Source organism: Tenebrio molitor, chromosome 6, assembly GCF_963966145.1.
Source record: "Tenebrio molitor chromosome 6, icTenMoli1.1, whole genome shotgun sequence".
In the NCBI taxonomy this organism is placed as follows: Eukaryota; Metazoa; Arthropoda; class Insecta; order Coleoptera; family Tenebrionidae; genus Tenebrio; species Tenebrio molitor.
Window position 1 is genome coordinate 5249168 of NC_091051.1, and position 14237 is coordinate 5263404.

Sequence of the window (14237 nt, forward strand, 5' to 3'; positions counted from 1 at the left end):
GGTCGGGAGTGATTAGTCGGCGATAACGCGACCAGATCCGGTCATTCTTTGTTACTGAACGATTTGCGTACGTGGGCGAGTGAATTATCGAGTCCCGGGAGACCTTAACGGTACTTGTTGGTGTTTTTCGGCCCGTTGAGTTGCAAACTGTCATTCCCGTTGACGTGACGTATCATTTAGTAGGTGCCGTCTTTCGCTAATCTCGCCGAGTTATCAATAAGATCGTGAAAATGGATGAAGAATACGATGCCATCGTGTTGGGCACCGGCCTAAAAGAGTGCATCTTGAGCGGGATGTTGTCCGTGTCGGGCAAGAAGGTCCTCCACGTAGATAGGAACAAGTACTACGGCGGCGAGTCGGCATCCATCTGCCCGTTGGAGGAGCTGTTCACCAAGTTCGGCGCGCCGGCCCCCGACGATAGCTACGGCCGCGGCAGGGACTGGAACGTCGACCTCATCCCCAAGTTCCTGATGGCCAACGGGCAGCTCGTCAAGTTGCTGATCCACACGGGCGTCACTCGCTACTTGGAGTTCAAATCGGTCGAAGGCAGCTACGTCTACAAAGGAGGCAAAATTTCAAAGGTAACCGACCGCGATCGCGCGACCCTCTCTAACCCCCGACCCCCAGGTCCCCGTCGACCAGAAGGAGGCGCTCGCGTCCGATCTGATGGGAATGTTCGAGAAGCGCAGATTCAGGAATTTCCTTATCTACGTCCAGGACTTCCAGCAGGACGACCCCAAGACATGGAAGGACTTTGACCCCTCTACTGCTGACATGCAAGCTCTCTATGATAAATTCGGGTTAGACAAGAATACTCAAGACTTTACAGGGCACGCGCTGGCGTTGTTCAGGGACGACGAGTACTTGAAGCGCCCCGCTATCGACACCATCAAGCGGATCAAGCTCTATTCCGACTCTCTTGCCAGATACGGGAAATCGCCCTACTTGTACCCCATGTACGGGCTAGGGGAGCTGCCACAAGGTGAGTAGAACTGGTAAAAGCGAGCGACACGCTTCGCCGATCGGCATTCGCAGTTTTTGCCGGCGAGTAACGGTATCCACTCAGGCTCATCACGTTTTCTAACGTGCAAGAAAACACCATCATTTCATGCGATCACAGCAAAAAGCTTCATCAGAAACTTTTTGTTGCGGTTCGAAACGGCTCGCAAGAGTTGTCGCTGCTCGTTAGCCCCAAGTCCGACCGATTTGTCACTTTGTGTGATCCGCAGGCTTCGCTCGGCTGTCGGCCATCTACGGGGGCACGTACATGCTGGACAAGCCGATCGACGAGATCGTGGTAGGCGAGGGAGGAAAAGTCGTGGGGGTGCGTTCGGGCGACGAGGTGGCCAAGTGCAAGCAAGTCTACTGCGACCCGACGTACGTCCCCGATAGGGTGCGCAAGAAGGGGCGCGTGGTGCGCTGCATCTGCTTGATGGACCACCCCATATCGAACACGCGAGACGCCCTCTCGACCCAGATCATCATTCCACAGAAACAAGTCGGGAGAAACTCCGACATCTACGTTTCTCTAGTGAGCTACACCCATCAGGTGGCGGCCAAGGGTTGGTTCATCGCGATGGTGTCGACCACGGTCGAGACGGACAACCCCGAGAACGAGATCAAGCCGGGGCTGGAACTGCTGGGGCCGGTCCGCCAGAAGTTCATCTCGGTGTCGGACTACTACGAGCCGACCGATGAGGGACTGCAGTCGCAGATCTTCATCTCGCAATCGTACGACGCTACGACTCATTTCGAGACAACATGTTTGGACGTGCTGGACATCTTCAAGCGCGGAACGGGAGAAGAGTTCGACTTCTCCAAGATCAAGCACGAGTTAGGAGACGAAGAACAATAATGCTAACGGTTATGTTTGGTAAATCAGAGTTATGTAGGTATTCTATGTGCAAGATTCTTTTTTTATAATATGATTGTTTCATTTACACCGCTGCATTGATACTCTACTTCTATACAAAATAATTCCGTAGCTTGGCCCAAGCACAATTAATTTGTATATACAGTAACATTTATACCTTAGTGAATAAAAAATATCGCTTAATTTTAAGGATCCCGATGTGCAGGAACAGTAGCTTGATGAAAAAAACGAGAATCGTTCGTTAGTAATTTAAATGAAAAAGTTTTTTATTTGCAATGGGGAATTATTGTATCTTTACGGATAAGTCATTATGTGAAAAATGTATTTATAGCTTTATGTTCTATTAGATATGCATGTCTGACATAAAATTATCTTTGGTGATATGGCACACTGATATGTATTATGTGATGGATCAAATATACCAAAAAATACGAAAATTTTGTGTATTAACTCACTGAAGCTTTCGCATTCCATATTATCATAGGTTAATGTTCACAAAATGTTAATAGATCGTGTTTTGTGAAAACATCACAGTATTCTTATTATTATTCCTCATCACATTCAACAATATCCAATCCCAATGTGATACTAGGAATACTGTGGCAAACTCATGTTGTAAAATATTTACAAAAACAAATAAAAATCTTTAAAAGGGTACCTAAAGACTTTTCCTTTGTTCCCACATCCCCAACTCTCCACTCACCCAAATGCCAAAAACCTTCAAACTTTTGTCTCGCCCTCGTCAAATTAATTCCCAACGAGTCCCAGTCTTTTCAAGTAGGAACAAATGAAACTCCCCAATTTTCCTTAAGTTTTATTAGTCACGACACAATACAAGTTGTTGTCTCGACATCCCACAAACATCCTCCCCTCGAGCGTCACCACCGACGAAAATATCTGACCCGGAAGCCGCAACCTTCCCATCAAACCTCCCTCCAAATCCACGACAAATAGGTGCCCTGAGTTACCCGCGACGACTACCCGATCCTCACATATACAAGGTGTTGTCAAAATGTCACCCAAGCCCGCGATCACTTCAGTCTTGGGGACGCCATCTTCCACTCGCAGTGCGTACAAGTTTCTGTCATGACACCCGAATATTGCCGAATTTTTGTAACGCACTAGAGAAGAGTACAAGTGACCTTGACACTCGCAGTTCCAGTTTTTGTGGCCTTCGGCGCTCAAAGAAATGATGTTTCCGTGGACGTTGGGCCACAGGATCGAGTCGGAGAGGGTGCAAGGGGCTCCAAAAATGGGACTCGGGCTTTTGTACGTCCACAGGATAGTTCCGGTGGTTTCAGACAGGCACAGACACGTCCCACAGATCGTGGCGATGTATATTTTGGAGTTTTGGACAAGAGGAGCGGACACGATGCTTTCAGAAACAAGCGTTGTCCAAACTGGAGACCCGTCCTGGAAAAATAAAAACTAGAAACTAGTGCGAGACTCGTGAACTTGCGCCCTATGAGTTGGGGGGCGCTCCTCGAGTACCCTTGTTTTTTACGTAGAGATATTTTCATACTTGATGGCGGAACAAAAGACTGAGAAATGTCACAAATTTGTATTGTCAGTGTCAAATTTCTCAAAGACGTTCGTGATTTTGACAGAAATGCAGCAAATTGGCAATAAGAAAGTTATTCACCGTCGAACTAGAGACAAAATTTGTAATACGTTTGATTATATGAGAATAACTTTTCCTTTTGAACCACTGACAAAAATTGGTTTCCTTAGAATTTATTTTTTCAATCTATTTAGCGAAAATTTAAATTTACCTAGACATTCCTTTTTACCGCGTTTATGAGAAATTTGACACTGACAATACATTTTTGTGACATTTCTCAGTCTTTTGTTTCCGCCACTAAATATGAAAATACCTCAACTTACCAAAATGGCGACGCAGTGGACTTGTTTGTCGTAGGAGCCAAAAACTATTGCTGTAGACTCTCGACACAAAGCAGGTTTGCATTTTATCCTCTCCGCGGTGGCGTAACTCCACTTGACTTCGTTGCTCGTGAAATCAAGACAGTACATCTTGCCATCGAAGCAACCAACGTACAAGAAGTTTCCGCAAGGAGACAAGCACGGTTGGCCTTCGACAACGTCAGGGAGAACAAATTTCGCCACTTTTTCGCCAGTGCAGGTGTCCAGAACTGCAAAGATGTGAGAAAAGCTGCCAACAGCGACCAACGCTCTACTTCTACAAAAGCAAAACTAGAAAAGTTTGTATTAGGTGTGGGTGCGAATTACTTGTGATGAAAAACGAGGGGAGAAGAGTCGACGCACGCTTCCAAGTTGTGTTTCCACGCGATCGTCAGTGCTACCTCGTTTTTGGATTTTTTCAGGACACAGTTTGTGTCGGTTTTAGGCGTTTGGGGTCTTTTCCTGGAGGGTGCGAGTGTGACGAGTCGAGCGCTGTCGAAACACGCCTTTAGGTCCTTTTCGAAGAGCGCCGTGACTAAGTCTGGGGGACACTCGCCCCCCAGTTCGTCTCTAAATTCGTTGAGGAGTTGAACGGCAAGGATCGAGTTGCCACCGATTTCGAAAAATGTGTTTTTTTGGATTTTACTTAATTGATTTAAATCAAAACCAAAATATTGACAGATTAGAGAGGTGAAAGTGTCGATAACACTTCTCTTATCGGGTCGATTTCTATGTAAAAATAGCGATTCTAGTGCTTTTTTATCTGTTTTGCCGTGAGAGGTGATCGGACATTTTCGAACGATATCGACGTAATCAGGGAAACAATGTCGCGGTAGAGTGTGTAACATTTTTATTTTGACCTTATCTAATATTTTATCTTTGGTGTTTTTGTCGAAACTTCCGATCACAAAAAACGCTAACAATTTCGACTGTGTCCTGCACCAAACACATTTATTGTCTAGTCCCGTTTCGTTCTTGATCATCTCTTCGATTTTCGACAAGTGTAATTTGTGCCCCAAACGCTTGAAAACGTCGTTTTTACGCCCCTTGTAGAAAAGTCCTCTTTCATTCACATACGCCATGTCACCAGTGGCCCGAAAAATAACCTTCTGCAAGTGAACTGATTCGTCGTCGACAAAGCACATGCGATTCTCGCTTCCGATGTAAATTTCGCCTTCCCCATTCGTGACTTTTCCCCCTTTCTCATCCCTCAATTCCACTACAGTGTCCTCTAGTGCATGACCGAGAGCCACCTCATCTAGTTCTTCGCCCGTTGTCTCGCAAGCAGTGGCCCAACACGAAACTTCAGTTATTCCGTACAAGTTAAAAATTTTCAGTCCATCCGATTTTTTGTACTCTAGTACAGATCGAGGGAAGAATTCACCCCCAAAAGCGAGAACTCTCAAGCGAGGATTTACGAGAATACTCTCGATTTGTGTTTGAGACCACCTTTGAAACAACGACGGAACAATTTGTAGAACGCTAACTCCATTTTGGGGGTGGAAAAGTGTCTGATGCAAACGAGCAGGGTTGACGTGATTGTTTGGGGAAGTAATCAACAGACAGGCGTTGTTGTGCAGAGCCAACAACAACTCAATCATTGAAGGATCAAAAGTTAAGGGGGTGCCGAAAAAAATCGTGTCGGTCGATTTGACATCAAAAATTTTACTGAGACTTTTCACGTTACTTTCAATACAGTGTTTTCCAACCCTGACAAATTTGTTTTGGCCTGTGGTGCCAGAAGTTCTGATTACGTAAAAAATATTCTCATATTTTTTTTTCTGAGAGAGATGCTTTTCTAAGATGAGTTTATGACCGTTCAATGCGAGTGTAGCCTCACATTTGTCACTGGAAGTAAAAGACAAGACCCACACTAGCCCCAAATCATTTATGATCGATTGTGACTCATTTCCTTCAGTGGGTAGAAAAATAAACGCGTGTTGCAACTCCTGCAAACTGACTTCAAGAGATGACAACAAACCGAGTGAGGTTTTATTTACCTTAACACAATTGAAGGTATGTAGATGTTGTGGGTCATTTTCAGACCCACACACAGGTGCTTCTCCGTTAAATGTTTGGAAACAAAATCTGACACAAGATTTTGATTGTTCTGAACATCTTCGTAACTCAGTGCACTAATAACCTCACCGCAATCGCTGAGAATGATCGCCGTTTGATTTGTGGGCCTCATTTTCATACTAATTTTAGGTTATGTTGACCGAGTGAAGTTAGCCGAACAACAAATACTAACCCTCTACTATACGATTTGAGTTAGGTCTTTTATGGTCTTGTTGACTTGCAAAACGCCCCAATCTGTCAAAACAAAAACCCTTCGCACCAATCGCCACCAATTCGTTATCGATTAAATCGTGATTAATGACCTACCGCCAACTTCACACGTATTATGACAGTCAAGTGAAAGTCAGCTGACGTTTGTTTATCAAAATTCATCGACAAATTCCGTGCGATCGTGTCGAAACTTCACAAAAAATTCTCCCAATCGAAATTCCAGGTGTTTAGCTTATCCTGTCGGTCCGATTTTCCACTATTTGTAAGTCGCGTCAATCACTTCCTTTGTCTCTAAGCGAGGTCAACGAATCTCCTTTATCTAGGACGTACGCAACAATGGGGCGAATTTTCCTCGAACATATGGGGGGCAGCCGCCTCTTCTCTTGCGCCAGATGCGACACGAATCTAACGAATCGATCCGAACTGATCAGCACGAGATTCACGGGGGCTACGGGTCGAGCCTTCCTCTTCAGTCGAGTGGTCAATTTGACGTACAGTGAAGTACAAGACAGAGTTATGCTGACGGGACGTCATATGGTAACTTGACTATATGTCAAGGGTCAAACGATCGATTTAGTTTCTTGTAGGTGAGGGATGTTTCGTGCAAGGCATGTGAAGCCAAACTGGGGTGGATGTATGAATTTGCCACTGAAGAGAATCAGAGATATAAAGAAGGCAGGGTAATTCTCGAGAGGGCTCTAGTCACAGAGAGCGACGGCATGGAGGAGAGGGCCTACAACGATAGGCAACACTAGAAGAGGATTTTTTTGTTTAGGGTTTTTTTTTTATTATCTGTGTTATATTTTCATGTTAGAGTTTGATTATTTATGATTTGTAGTTGTAAGGAGTATTTGTGGTTAGCTTGAACTAGGAACTACGCCAGTAATGCACGGACTTAACGTTGAATTTCCAATTTCGTAACGTTAACGGAACCCAAGGGTCGGCCAGTTGGAGGCTTGACACGTGACTTGCCCAACTTCTGATTGGGCTGGATGACGTCACGAGTTTTGCAATTGGTTATTCGCTTCCGTTGCGGAATCAAGTCGGGTTAATAGTTTTGCTTTTTTTGCAAGGTTGGTAATGACGCAACTTTGGAATTCTTCTTCTACTTCCCTTTTTGTACGTCGATGTTAATGGAGACATCCTGATGTTCTGGTCCGTATTTAACGATCCACTCTGTATGATAAGTGATACAAACCTTCAAGTGTTCAGTCGTAATCGATTTTTCATAATTTTTGTATTTTTTTGATACCTAGAACGAGTGGCAAATGTTGGTCATTTGTTCAAGTGACAATCTGTGAAAGTGACGTTGAAGAATTTGACTAAAACCTGTCACGGTGCATTTTACCCATAGCAACGTAAAAATAGAGGGCCATGAAGGTGGTCATCGCTATTTTTGCGCATATTCAGGTTTAGGCTTAAGTCGATTACCATAATGTAGGTTTATTTCATTTCGTTTAATAAAAACTATTAGCAAAAATAATGTGTGAGGTTTATTTGGGCGTCCTTGGTTTTTATGTGTGCAGGAATAAACACAACAAGTATACAAAACAGATGACTGTCAAATATTGACACGCCTACATTCGAAACAATTGAACGAAGTCATCAATAAAAGCTCGATTGTGAGGGATGAATTTGTTGTCTCGGTGAAACCGAACCGTCCGGTCGTGTGTCCGGGGGCGGGGGCTGTCGTCGGGGTGAAGTCTGGAAAAACTGTGTCACAAGGCCGAATTTTCGTACACAAAGGGGAAAAAAATCGGCGAATGAAATTCATTGTCAAGTATTAGAGCGCGGTGGTGGGGGAAAGTGGGGAACAGCTGACAAACTAAACATTACGGACATCTTGCAATTTGCAGCGGGTGTCGAGTTTGCCTCAATGTTTTTAATATGACAGAAACGTAATAAGTGGGTGTCATCTGGCAGTTCGTCACCGGTCCGGGGTTGTTTTTCTTTTGTTTGTTGCACAGTGTACTGTCATTTTCCCGTATAATTTCTAAGTAGTGCGTGACGTCATGTGATTGCGTTTTCATGGAGTACTAGATTAAGGTAAATATACAAAATTTGGGCTTTGTGGGGCTTCCAGGAGGGCCCCGACGGCGGCAGAGGCCGAACCCGGTAGCCCGGGCCCGGATTTCAGTAACGAAACGGTTTCGGGGGGCCGGTTTAATTGAAAAAATCGCTTTTCAACCGATCGTTCGGTAATTCGTGGTTCGTCCTTGGACGATTTTGCCTTTAAAATAATGCCTATCCCAAGTCGCTTCAATTAAATATTGCGCTCGAAGACGGTGTGGGTGCAGTGTAATTCAAGTTTTCGATGAAAATTCCCGAATTCGGCCGCAATCCGACATCTGCTCGACGTTTTTATTGGGAAAGTGTATAAGTAGGACGAGGTGTTTCGCAATCGCCGCTTTAAAATATTTCGTGAGTGTATTCTCTTCTTGGTTGTTTTTCGAATGACATTGAAAGTGATCAATTATAATTTCAGCTATTAAATAACACGTCCGCCATTAATACACCATTTTTTAACATGTTTTCTTCGGATCGAGTCGCCGTCCGTCAACGCGATTTTCGACGGAACGCGCCCTTCAGTTTTCTTGTTGCCAACGTGAAGGTTTCCAAGAAAATTCGCACTATTTTCGGAAAACTGTCGAACAGACGGATTCACGCGTGTTCTAATCGCCATCTAAAAATAGTACGTGTGTGTATTTTTTCATTTTAATAAGCGATCTAATTGTTTGGCGACGCTCGACCAGCTTAAGGGCGATCCACACCTTGAGGATCGCACGCGATGACGTCACGTTTCACCTATGAATGGTAATCGCTTTTTCGTGGCCGTTTTCATTAAGTGCACCGCTCATACGCAATATTTGTCTCGAACATGGCTGCAATCACTCGATTTTTCCTTGTGCTTGTGTGATGGAGCCAGTAGGGGAGGCGGAGCTTCGCGTATTCCCCTACGACGAAAAAATCCAGCCCACGTGATTCATTCCCATAAAATATGTTTATTGTAATTTAAAGTATCTATAAACTCGTAATGGTTCGGCTATCAATAGTACCCTTTGGGTACCTGTTCGGCGTGACCTCGCGATTTCTGGAGCAAGCCGCTACGCAGACCGACAGATCCGTACACCATTATGAAGGCCAAGGTCTCACTTGCTCTTTCGTTTGTTTCTTGTACGACACCCACCACGGAACCTCCATCATCCGAACCCTGCACCTGTTGTTTTAGGTTTATTGCTCGCCTATCATGCGCGCTCATTTGTTTAATCTGACCTTGAAGCTACATTTTTTTTGTTTACAATAACATGCAAATGTGTTCTTAAGTGCTGTGTACCGTTTCCAATTTTAATTTTTATGGTCGAAAATCGACCCGTTTGATAACAGACCCGTTGCCACTTTATCTTGATCGTGTTTTGTCTCGACCGTTGTGATAACACCACCCACGATCCAACACCACTTGTGGTGGTTGCACAATGTTTCTTCAATTGTTTCGATTGCGGGGGTGGCGGAGGGACTATCACCGGATCTTATCTAAAAAGGAACTGAGCTTATCTCGATAGCCAATCGTGCGGTTTGACGCCCTGTTTATAAAAACAAACAATAGGAAACGCAAACAAGTAAAACCCAGCAGCTTTGCACGTACAGTAGTGCCAACGTTGCAAATCGCCAGGTCCAAAACGACGCGCGATTTTGGACGGGTGCCAAACGGAAGAAAGTGGGGGGAGTATGGGGTTATTTGCGGTGGTTATTAGCATCCCGAAGAGATTATCTTATCGCCTAAAATGATCGATTACTTCATTCCAAGCTGTAAAATTGTTTTCAAGGTCAAAAGTTCATTGGTGCAACTACGATTTGTCACTTTTGAACAAAAAATAAATCTCGTTTGACATGTGACGTACGCCAATAAAAATGCAGGATCTCCGGAATGCACCAATAGGGAAACGCTTTTTTTGCGGAAAATTTGAAACCCACGCGGGGATGATGAATCATGATTTAGAGAAATTGTCGTTCCATCGACCTGTCAAGCGCATAGATCATCCTGATGGACCGCCGGAGGGTCGCAAATGATCGGTGTATTTTTTGTTTGGTCCTTCGAGCCGGATCTGATTTTCGAAACGGTCGAAAAATGTGCGATACCTCGACGAAATACAAGAACTCGTCTTGCACAAGGCCTAGAACTAGTTTTGGTGCGTTTGACCTATCCAACACGCCGTCACGACAGGTTATTCGGCTGCCGAGTTTCTACATCTGATCGATGATTTGTATGCCCCTGGGTGCACTAGCCCCATTGTTCGCCAAGTAATCAAATATGTTTGTACAGTTGTTTTATTATCTGCATAGTTGAACTGTTTCCTTTATCTACCTCCGGGCGGCGTTCGGGATACTTTCCTTGTTCGTCAGCCTGAATGACTGTTTATTTTCCGAATGAATCGTTCGACTTGTTGCCTTATCGCTCCGATACTTTCCAGGTTACTTTTCGTTTCTTTGTCGATTATGGAAGAATCCGTAAAGACGTCACCATGAACTACTTAACGATGAACAGCGCTTACGTAAAAACGCACACCAATTACATCCCCGAGACGCAGCCTCGGGGTCTGCATCTACCCTACAGAAGTCAAGTTACCGAGAACAATAATCAAATCACGACCAACGGCGACAAGACCATACAAGAGGTGTGGTCCAAGTACAAGTTCGACACGAGTAGTGTGACTGCGACGGTCGGCGACTACAACAGAACTTGGGCGACCACGGAGGAGGTCGCGGAACCGGAGAAAATCGAGGAGGAGGTGAAAGTTGAGGAAGATGAGGAAGAGGAGGCGCCCAAAGAAAAGGAGGAGGAGACGTCGCCGTCGCACCACGCCCGGCGGCCGATGAACGCCTTCCTCATCTTCTGCAAGAAGCACAGGCCGATCGTGAGGGAGAAGTTCCCCAGTTTGGAGAACCGAGGGGTGACGAGGATTTTAGGCGAGTGGTGGGCCCTCCTCGACGAGAACGACAAAGCCCCCTACACCGGCCTAGCCAAAGAGGTAGCACCGAGAGACGAGTTGTGGAATTGTGATGAGTTGATGTTTTGTTGCAGTACAAAGATGCCTTTTTGTCCGCCAATCCCGACTTCAAATGGTACAAACTTCCAGCACCCCCGCTCAGGACCTTGAACGTGAGGCCCACGAGCACCCACAAAGTCCAATCGCCAGTTTCTAGTCCCACTCACCATTTAACCGAATCAGAGTTTACCCCCGGCAAGTTGGCCGACGAGTCGCAACTGGGCAGTTTGACGTCACTGATGAACAACTTCGCCCCGACAAAGACAGCCAAATCAAACGAGAATAACAATAATATAGAAGAGAAGGACGGCGCCGATCAAAACTACGAAATCTCGCCGAAGAGCCCAGTCAATTTAATTAAAACAACTCTACCTCCCAAGCCATTCAAGAAAAGGACATTCGACAAATGTCCAGACAATAACAACAAGAATGTAGTCCGAAACATATTACAGAACGACATATCCGAGCAGCATCATGATGGCTCCAACATGACAAACCAAGATCTGATGGACAAGGTCGTCGACAAGATCTTCACCAAACCGGAGGACTTTGAACGCAAAGAGGTAACGTAACAGTCCAAAAAGTCCACAACGAATCTCACTAAGGACGCTTTGGTGGTCGCCAAATCAATTTTAACTTCTCATTGTCTTTTTTGTTTGTACAGTTGTATTAAAAAAAACGCTTACATCATTTAAATCAAATAAGCCATTTTTATAGGTTTTTGTATCGTTTAAAAACGGACTTTTTCTGTCATTTTGACAAAAGTTATAAAACAGGTTATGTCATAATATTTAGATAATTTTATTTGAATATTACATTAATATTTGGTCGTGGCGCCGTTTTCATTTATAACTGCACTTTTCTTGTTCACAAACTTTTGGTATTGGCATTTTTCAATAACTTAAGTGTTACAGCATGACGTTAATAGACGCTATAACAAGAAAATTACGCATGCAAATAATAGGTGTACGCGGTTTTTTTGAATACAACAGTACAATTTAAGTGATCTAGGTAGTTTGAAACGGGCCCATAGAACGGGCCTAACCTATAATACATGACATTACTTGTCACGTTTTCTTTGTCAAATTTATTGATCAAATGAAATGTAGAATAATGTTGAAACAAATTATTTCATCAATGAAATTATTGTTTCTGTATTAAAGTGTGAGGATTATGAACAATTAAAAAAAAACATCCTTGACAATCCATTGTATTTTTGACATTTTGTTGACATTTGACATATTCGAGCGCGGAGAAAAATTTTAATTTGTGTAATTTGTGAAATTTGAAAATAACATCGAATCTCGCAACTGCAAAGTGTTTTGCAAAAGAAATAGATAAATTATGCCATCAGAGTGAATAAAAATGTAGACTTTGCGTGTTCCAATAAGAAACCACTTGAGATTCTCAAGTGGTGATCGACAGTTCTGTTTTGCGCTTGTTGTAATTTTCTGGGGCGTTTGTTAGACGGGTTCGTTCTTTAAGGTACGGAAGTCCGGAAGGCAGTGCAAGGGCAAGCGCTACGAGAAGTTCATGGTGGAGGGCCGTTTGTTGGGCAACAAGCGCGACGCCAAGCTGACCTCCCAGCGGAGCTCGATCGAAACCGAGCTGAACATGAAGCTGGACAGCAAACCCGAACCAGAAACACCAAATCTAGATCACACCATCAAGCGTCTAGCCGAGAGGACCAACATGAAGGGCGTGTTAGAGCAGCAGAAGAGCGAGGAGCGGATACGAACCGTCTCGGAGAGCAGCCACGACGCCAACTTCAACCTGAACCAGAGGATCAGCAACCTGCCGAGTCTGAGCTACGACGTGTTCCACCAGCGGAAGAAAGACAGCAAGAAGAGGAAGAACAGGATACGGTCGGATAGCGAGTCGAAGAGTAAGGTGGCGAAGCTGGCGAAGAACGACGAACAGCAGCCGGTCGGCTCCAAGAAGAGGAAAAACAAGCAGAGCATCACGCATTTGAAGGAGGAGAGCGTCGGCTGCGATCTCCTGGCGCTGGCTACTCTAGCCGAGGTGGCGGCTAACACCGAGAAGATCAACTCGGACTCGAGCCTTTCAGTCGCTTAAGATGGCTTAAAGATTGTTTTCGCAATAATTATGGTATATTCCATGTACTTTATCGGGTATTCTAGATGCATGTGCCTCATTAACGTAATTCAAAATGTAAACAGACTTTCACAAATTCTATTGGGCGAGCATTTCGAATAGCCTTATTTCCAAGTATTAGAATTGTGATAACCTGTGGATCTTTTGAAGGCTATGTTAAGTTTTTTTTTTTAATTGTAAAATGTTCGTTATGTTTGTTGTTATGTGTTAGCCTCTTCTAATCATTTAGTATACCAAATCGTTATCACGTTACAATTTTATTGAACATATGTTATTCATAATTTTAATGAACGCAATAATTTTAATGAGATTTGTAATGTTTCGTTGTATGATCTGACTATGATCTTGTGTTTCTTTAGAGATTATTATATTCTTGCACTAATATTCATTCTAGTTGGTAAGAGATAATACTTCCTTAGTCATTTTGTACAATTATGAACTAGTCTCAAATTCTGCGGACATTACACTAAAAAAATGATCGCTTGCTCGATGACAGTATTCGTCTTTTTCGTTGTCCATGGAAGCGTCTCAATTATTTCGGTTCATAATTGTCCAACTAAATCGACCAAATATAATATTTTAACAATCTAAGCCTTATAGTTGTAGTTTTAAGATGAAAGAAGATTATCCACAATTATCGTTTAATAACAAATTTTATAAAAATACTTGATATGTGATTGACCAATTGTTGATCGAGTTTCGTTTTATCAGAGTTATTGGAATCGTAAGGTACAGACGTGATGCTTGGAATGTGATACTTTATTTTTCTATCAAGAAATGGACAGGGATATAAAGATTTATTTATATGATTGTATAGATTGTGCCTTTTTATTTATTTACAATGTATATTTAAAATTTATGCCTTTAGGAAGGTAATCAAATATGTATCAATTTTAATAAAATTTATTACGTAACATCATTCGCCGACTCCATCACCCTCTTATTTCATACTTGTATTCTTTTTTATTTTTCAAATAAAACGCGAGATTATTCAA

General features: G+C 43.5%; 4 protein-coding genes across 5 annotated transcripts; 3 read left to right on the forward strand and 1 right to left on the reverse strand.

Annotated features, from left to right (window-relative positions):
• The first annotated feature begins 33 nt into the window (after window positions 1-33).
• On the forward strand, window positions 34-2530 carry Gdi (GDP dissociation inhibitor). Its single transcript, XM_069051203.1, has 3 exons — window positions 34-581; window positions 628-982; window positions 1230-2530. The coding sequence occupies exons 1-3, from the start codon at window positions 231-233 to the stop codon at window positions 1853-1855; spliced, it is 1332 nt and encodes a 443-aa protein (XP_068907304.1). The 5' UTR covers window positions 34-230; the 3' UTR covers window positions 1856-2530.
• A 144-nt stretch (window positions 2531-2674) lies between these two features.
• Aasdh (Aminoadipate-semialdehyde dehydrogenase) lies at window positions 2675-6161 on the reverse strand. Its single transcript, XM_069051200.1, has 4 exons — window positions 5794-6161; window positions 4121-5749; window positions 3758-4070; window positions 2675-3286 (listed from the first exon to the last, which is right to left on the reverse strand). The coding sequence occupies exons 1-4, from the start codon at window positions 5988-5990 to the stop codon at window positions 2681-2683; spliced, it is 2745 nt and encodes a 914-aa protein (XP_068907301.1). The 5' UTR covers window positions 5991-6161; the 3' UTR covers window positions 2675-2680.
• Window positions 6162-6193: 32 nt separating this feature from the next.
• Ype (yippee zinc finger protein) lies at window positions 6194-7565 on the forward strand. Its single transcript, XM_069051207.1, has 3 exons — window positions 6194-6344; window positions 6406-6619; window positions 6670-7565. The coding sequence occupies exons 2-3, from the start codon at window positions 6419-6421 to the stop codon at window positions 6835-6837; spliced, it is 369 nt and encodes a 122-aa protein (XP_068907308.1). The 5' UTR covers window positions 6194-6344; window positions 6406-6418; the 3' UTR covers window positions 6838-7565.
• Window positions 7566-7734: 169 nt separating this feature from the next.
• On the forward strand, window positions 7735-14161 carry bbx (bobby sox). 2 transcript variants are annotated; one of them, XM_069051201.1, is made up of 4 exons: window positions 7735-8128; window positions 10552-11109; window positions 11163-11690; window positions 12613-14161. In XM_069051201.1, exons 2-4 carry the CDS (start codon window positions 10603-10605, stop codon window positions 13201-13203), a joined length of 1626 nt encoding a protein of 541 aa, XP_068907302.1. In that variant the 5' UTR covers window positions 7735-8128; window positions 10552-10602; the 3' UTR covers window positions 13204-14161. The 2 variants fall into 2 exon arrangements, with proteins under 2 accessions (XP_068907302.1, XP_068907303.1); XM_069051202.1 differs by lacking the exon at window positions 7735-8128 and adding an exon at window positions 8349-8503.
• Window positions 14162-14237: the final 76 nt, after the last annotated feature.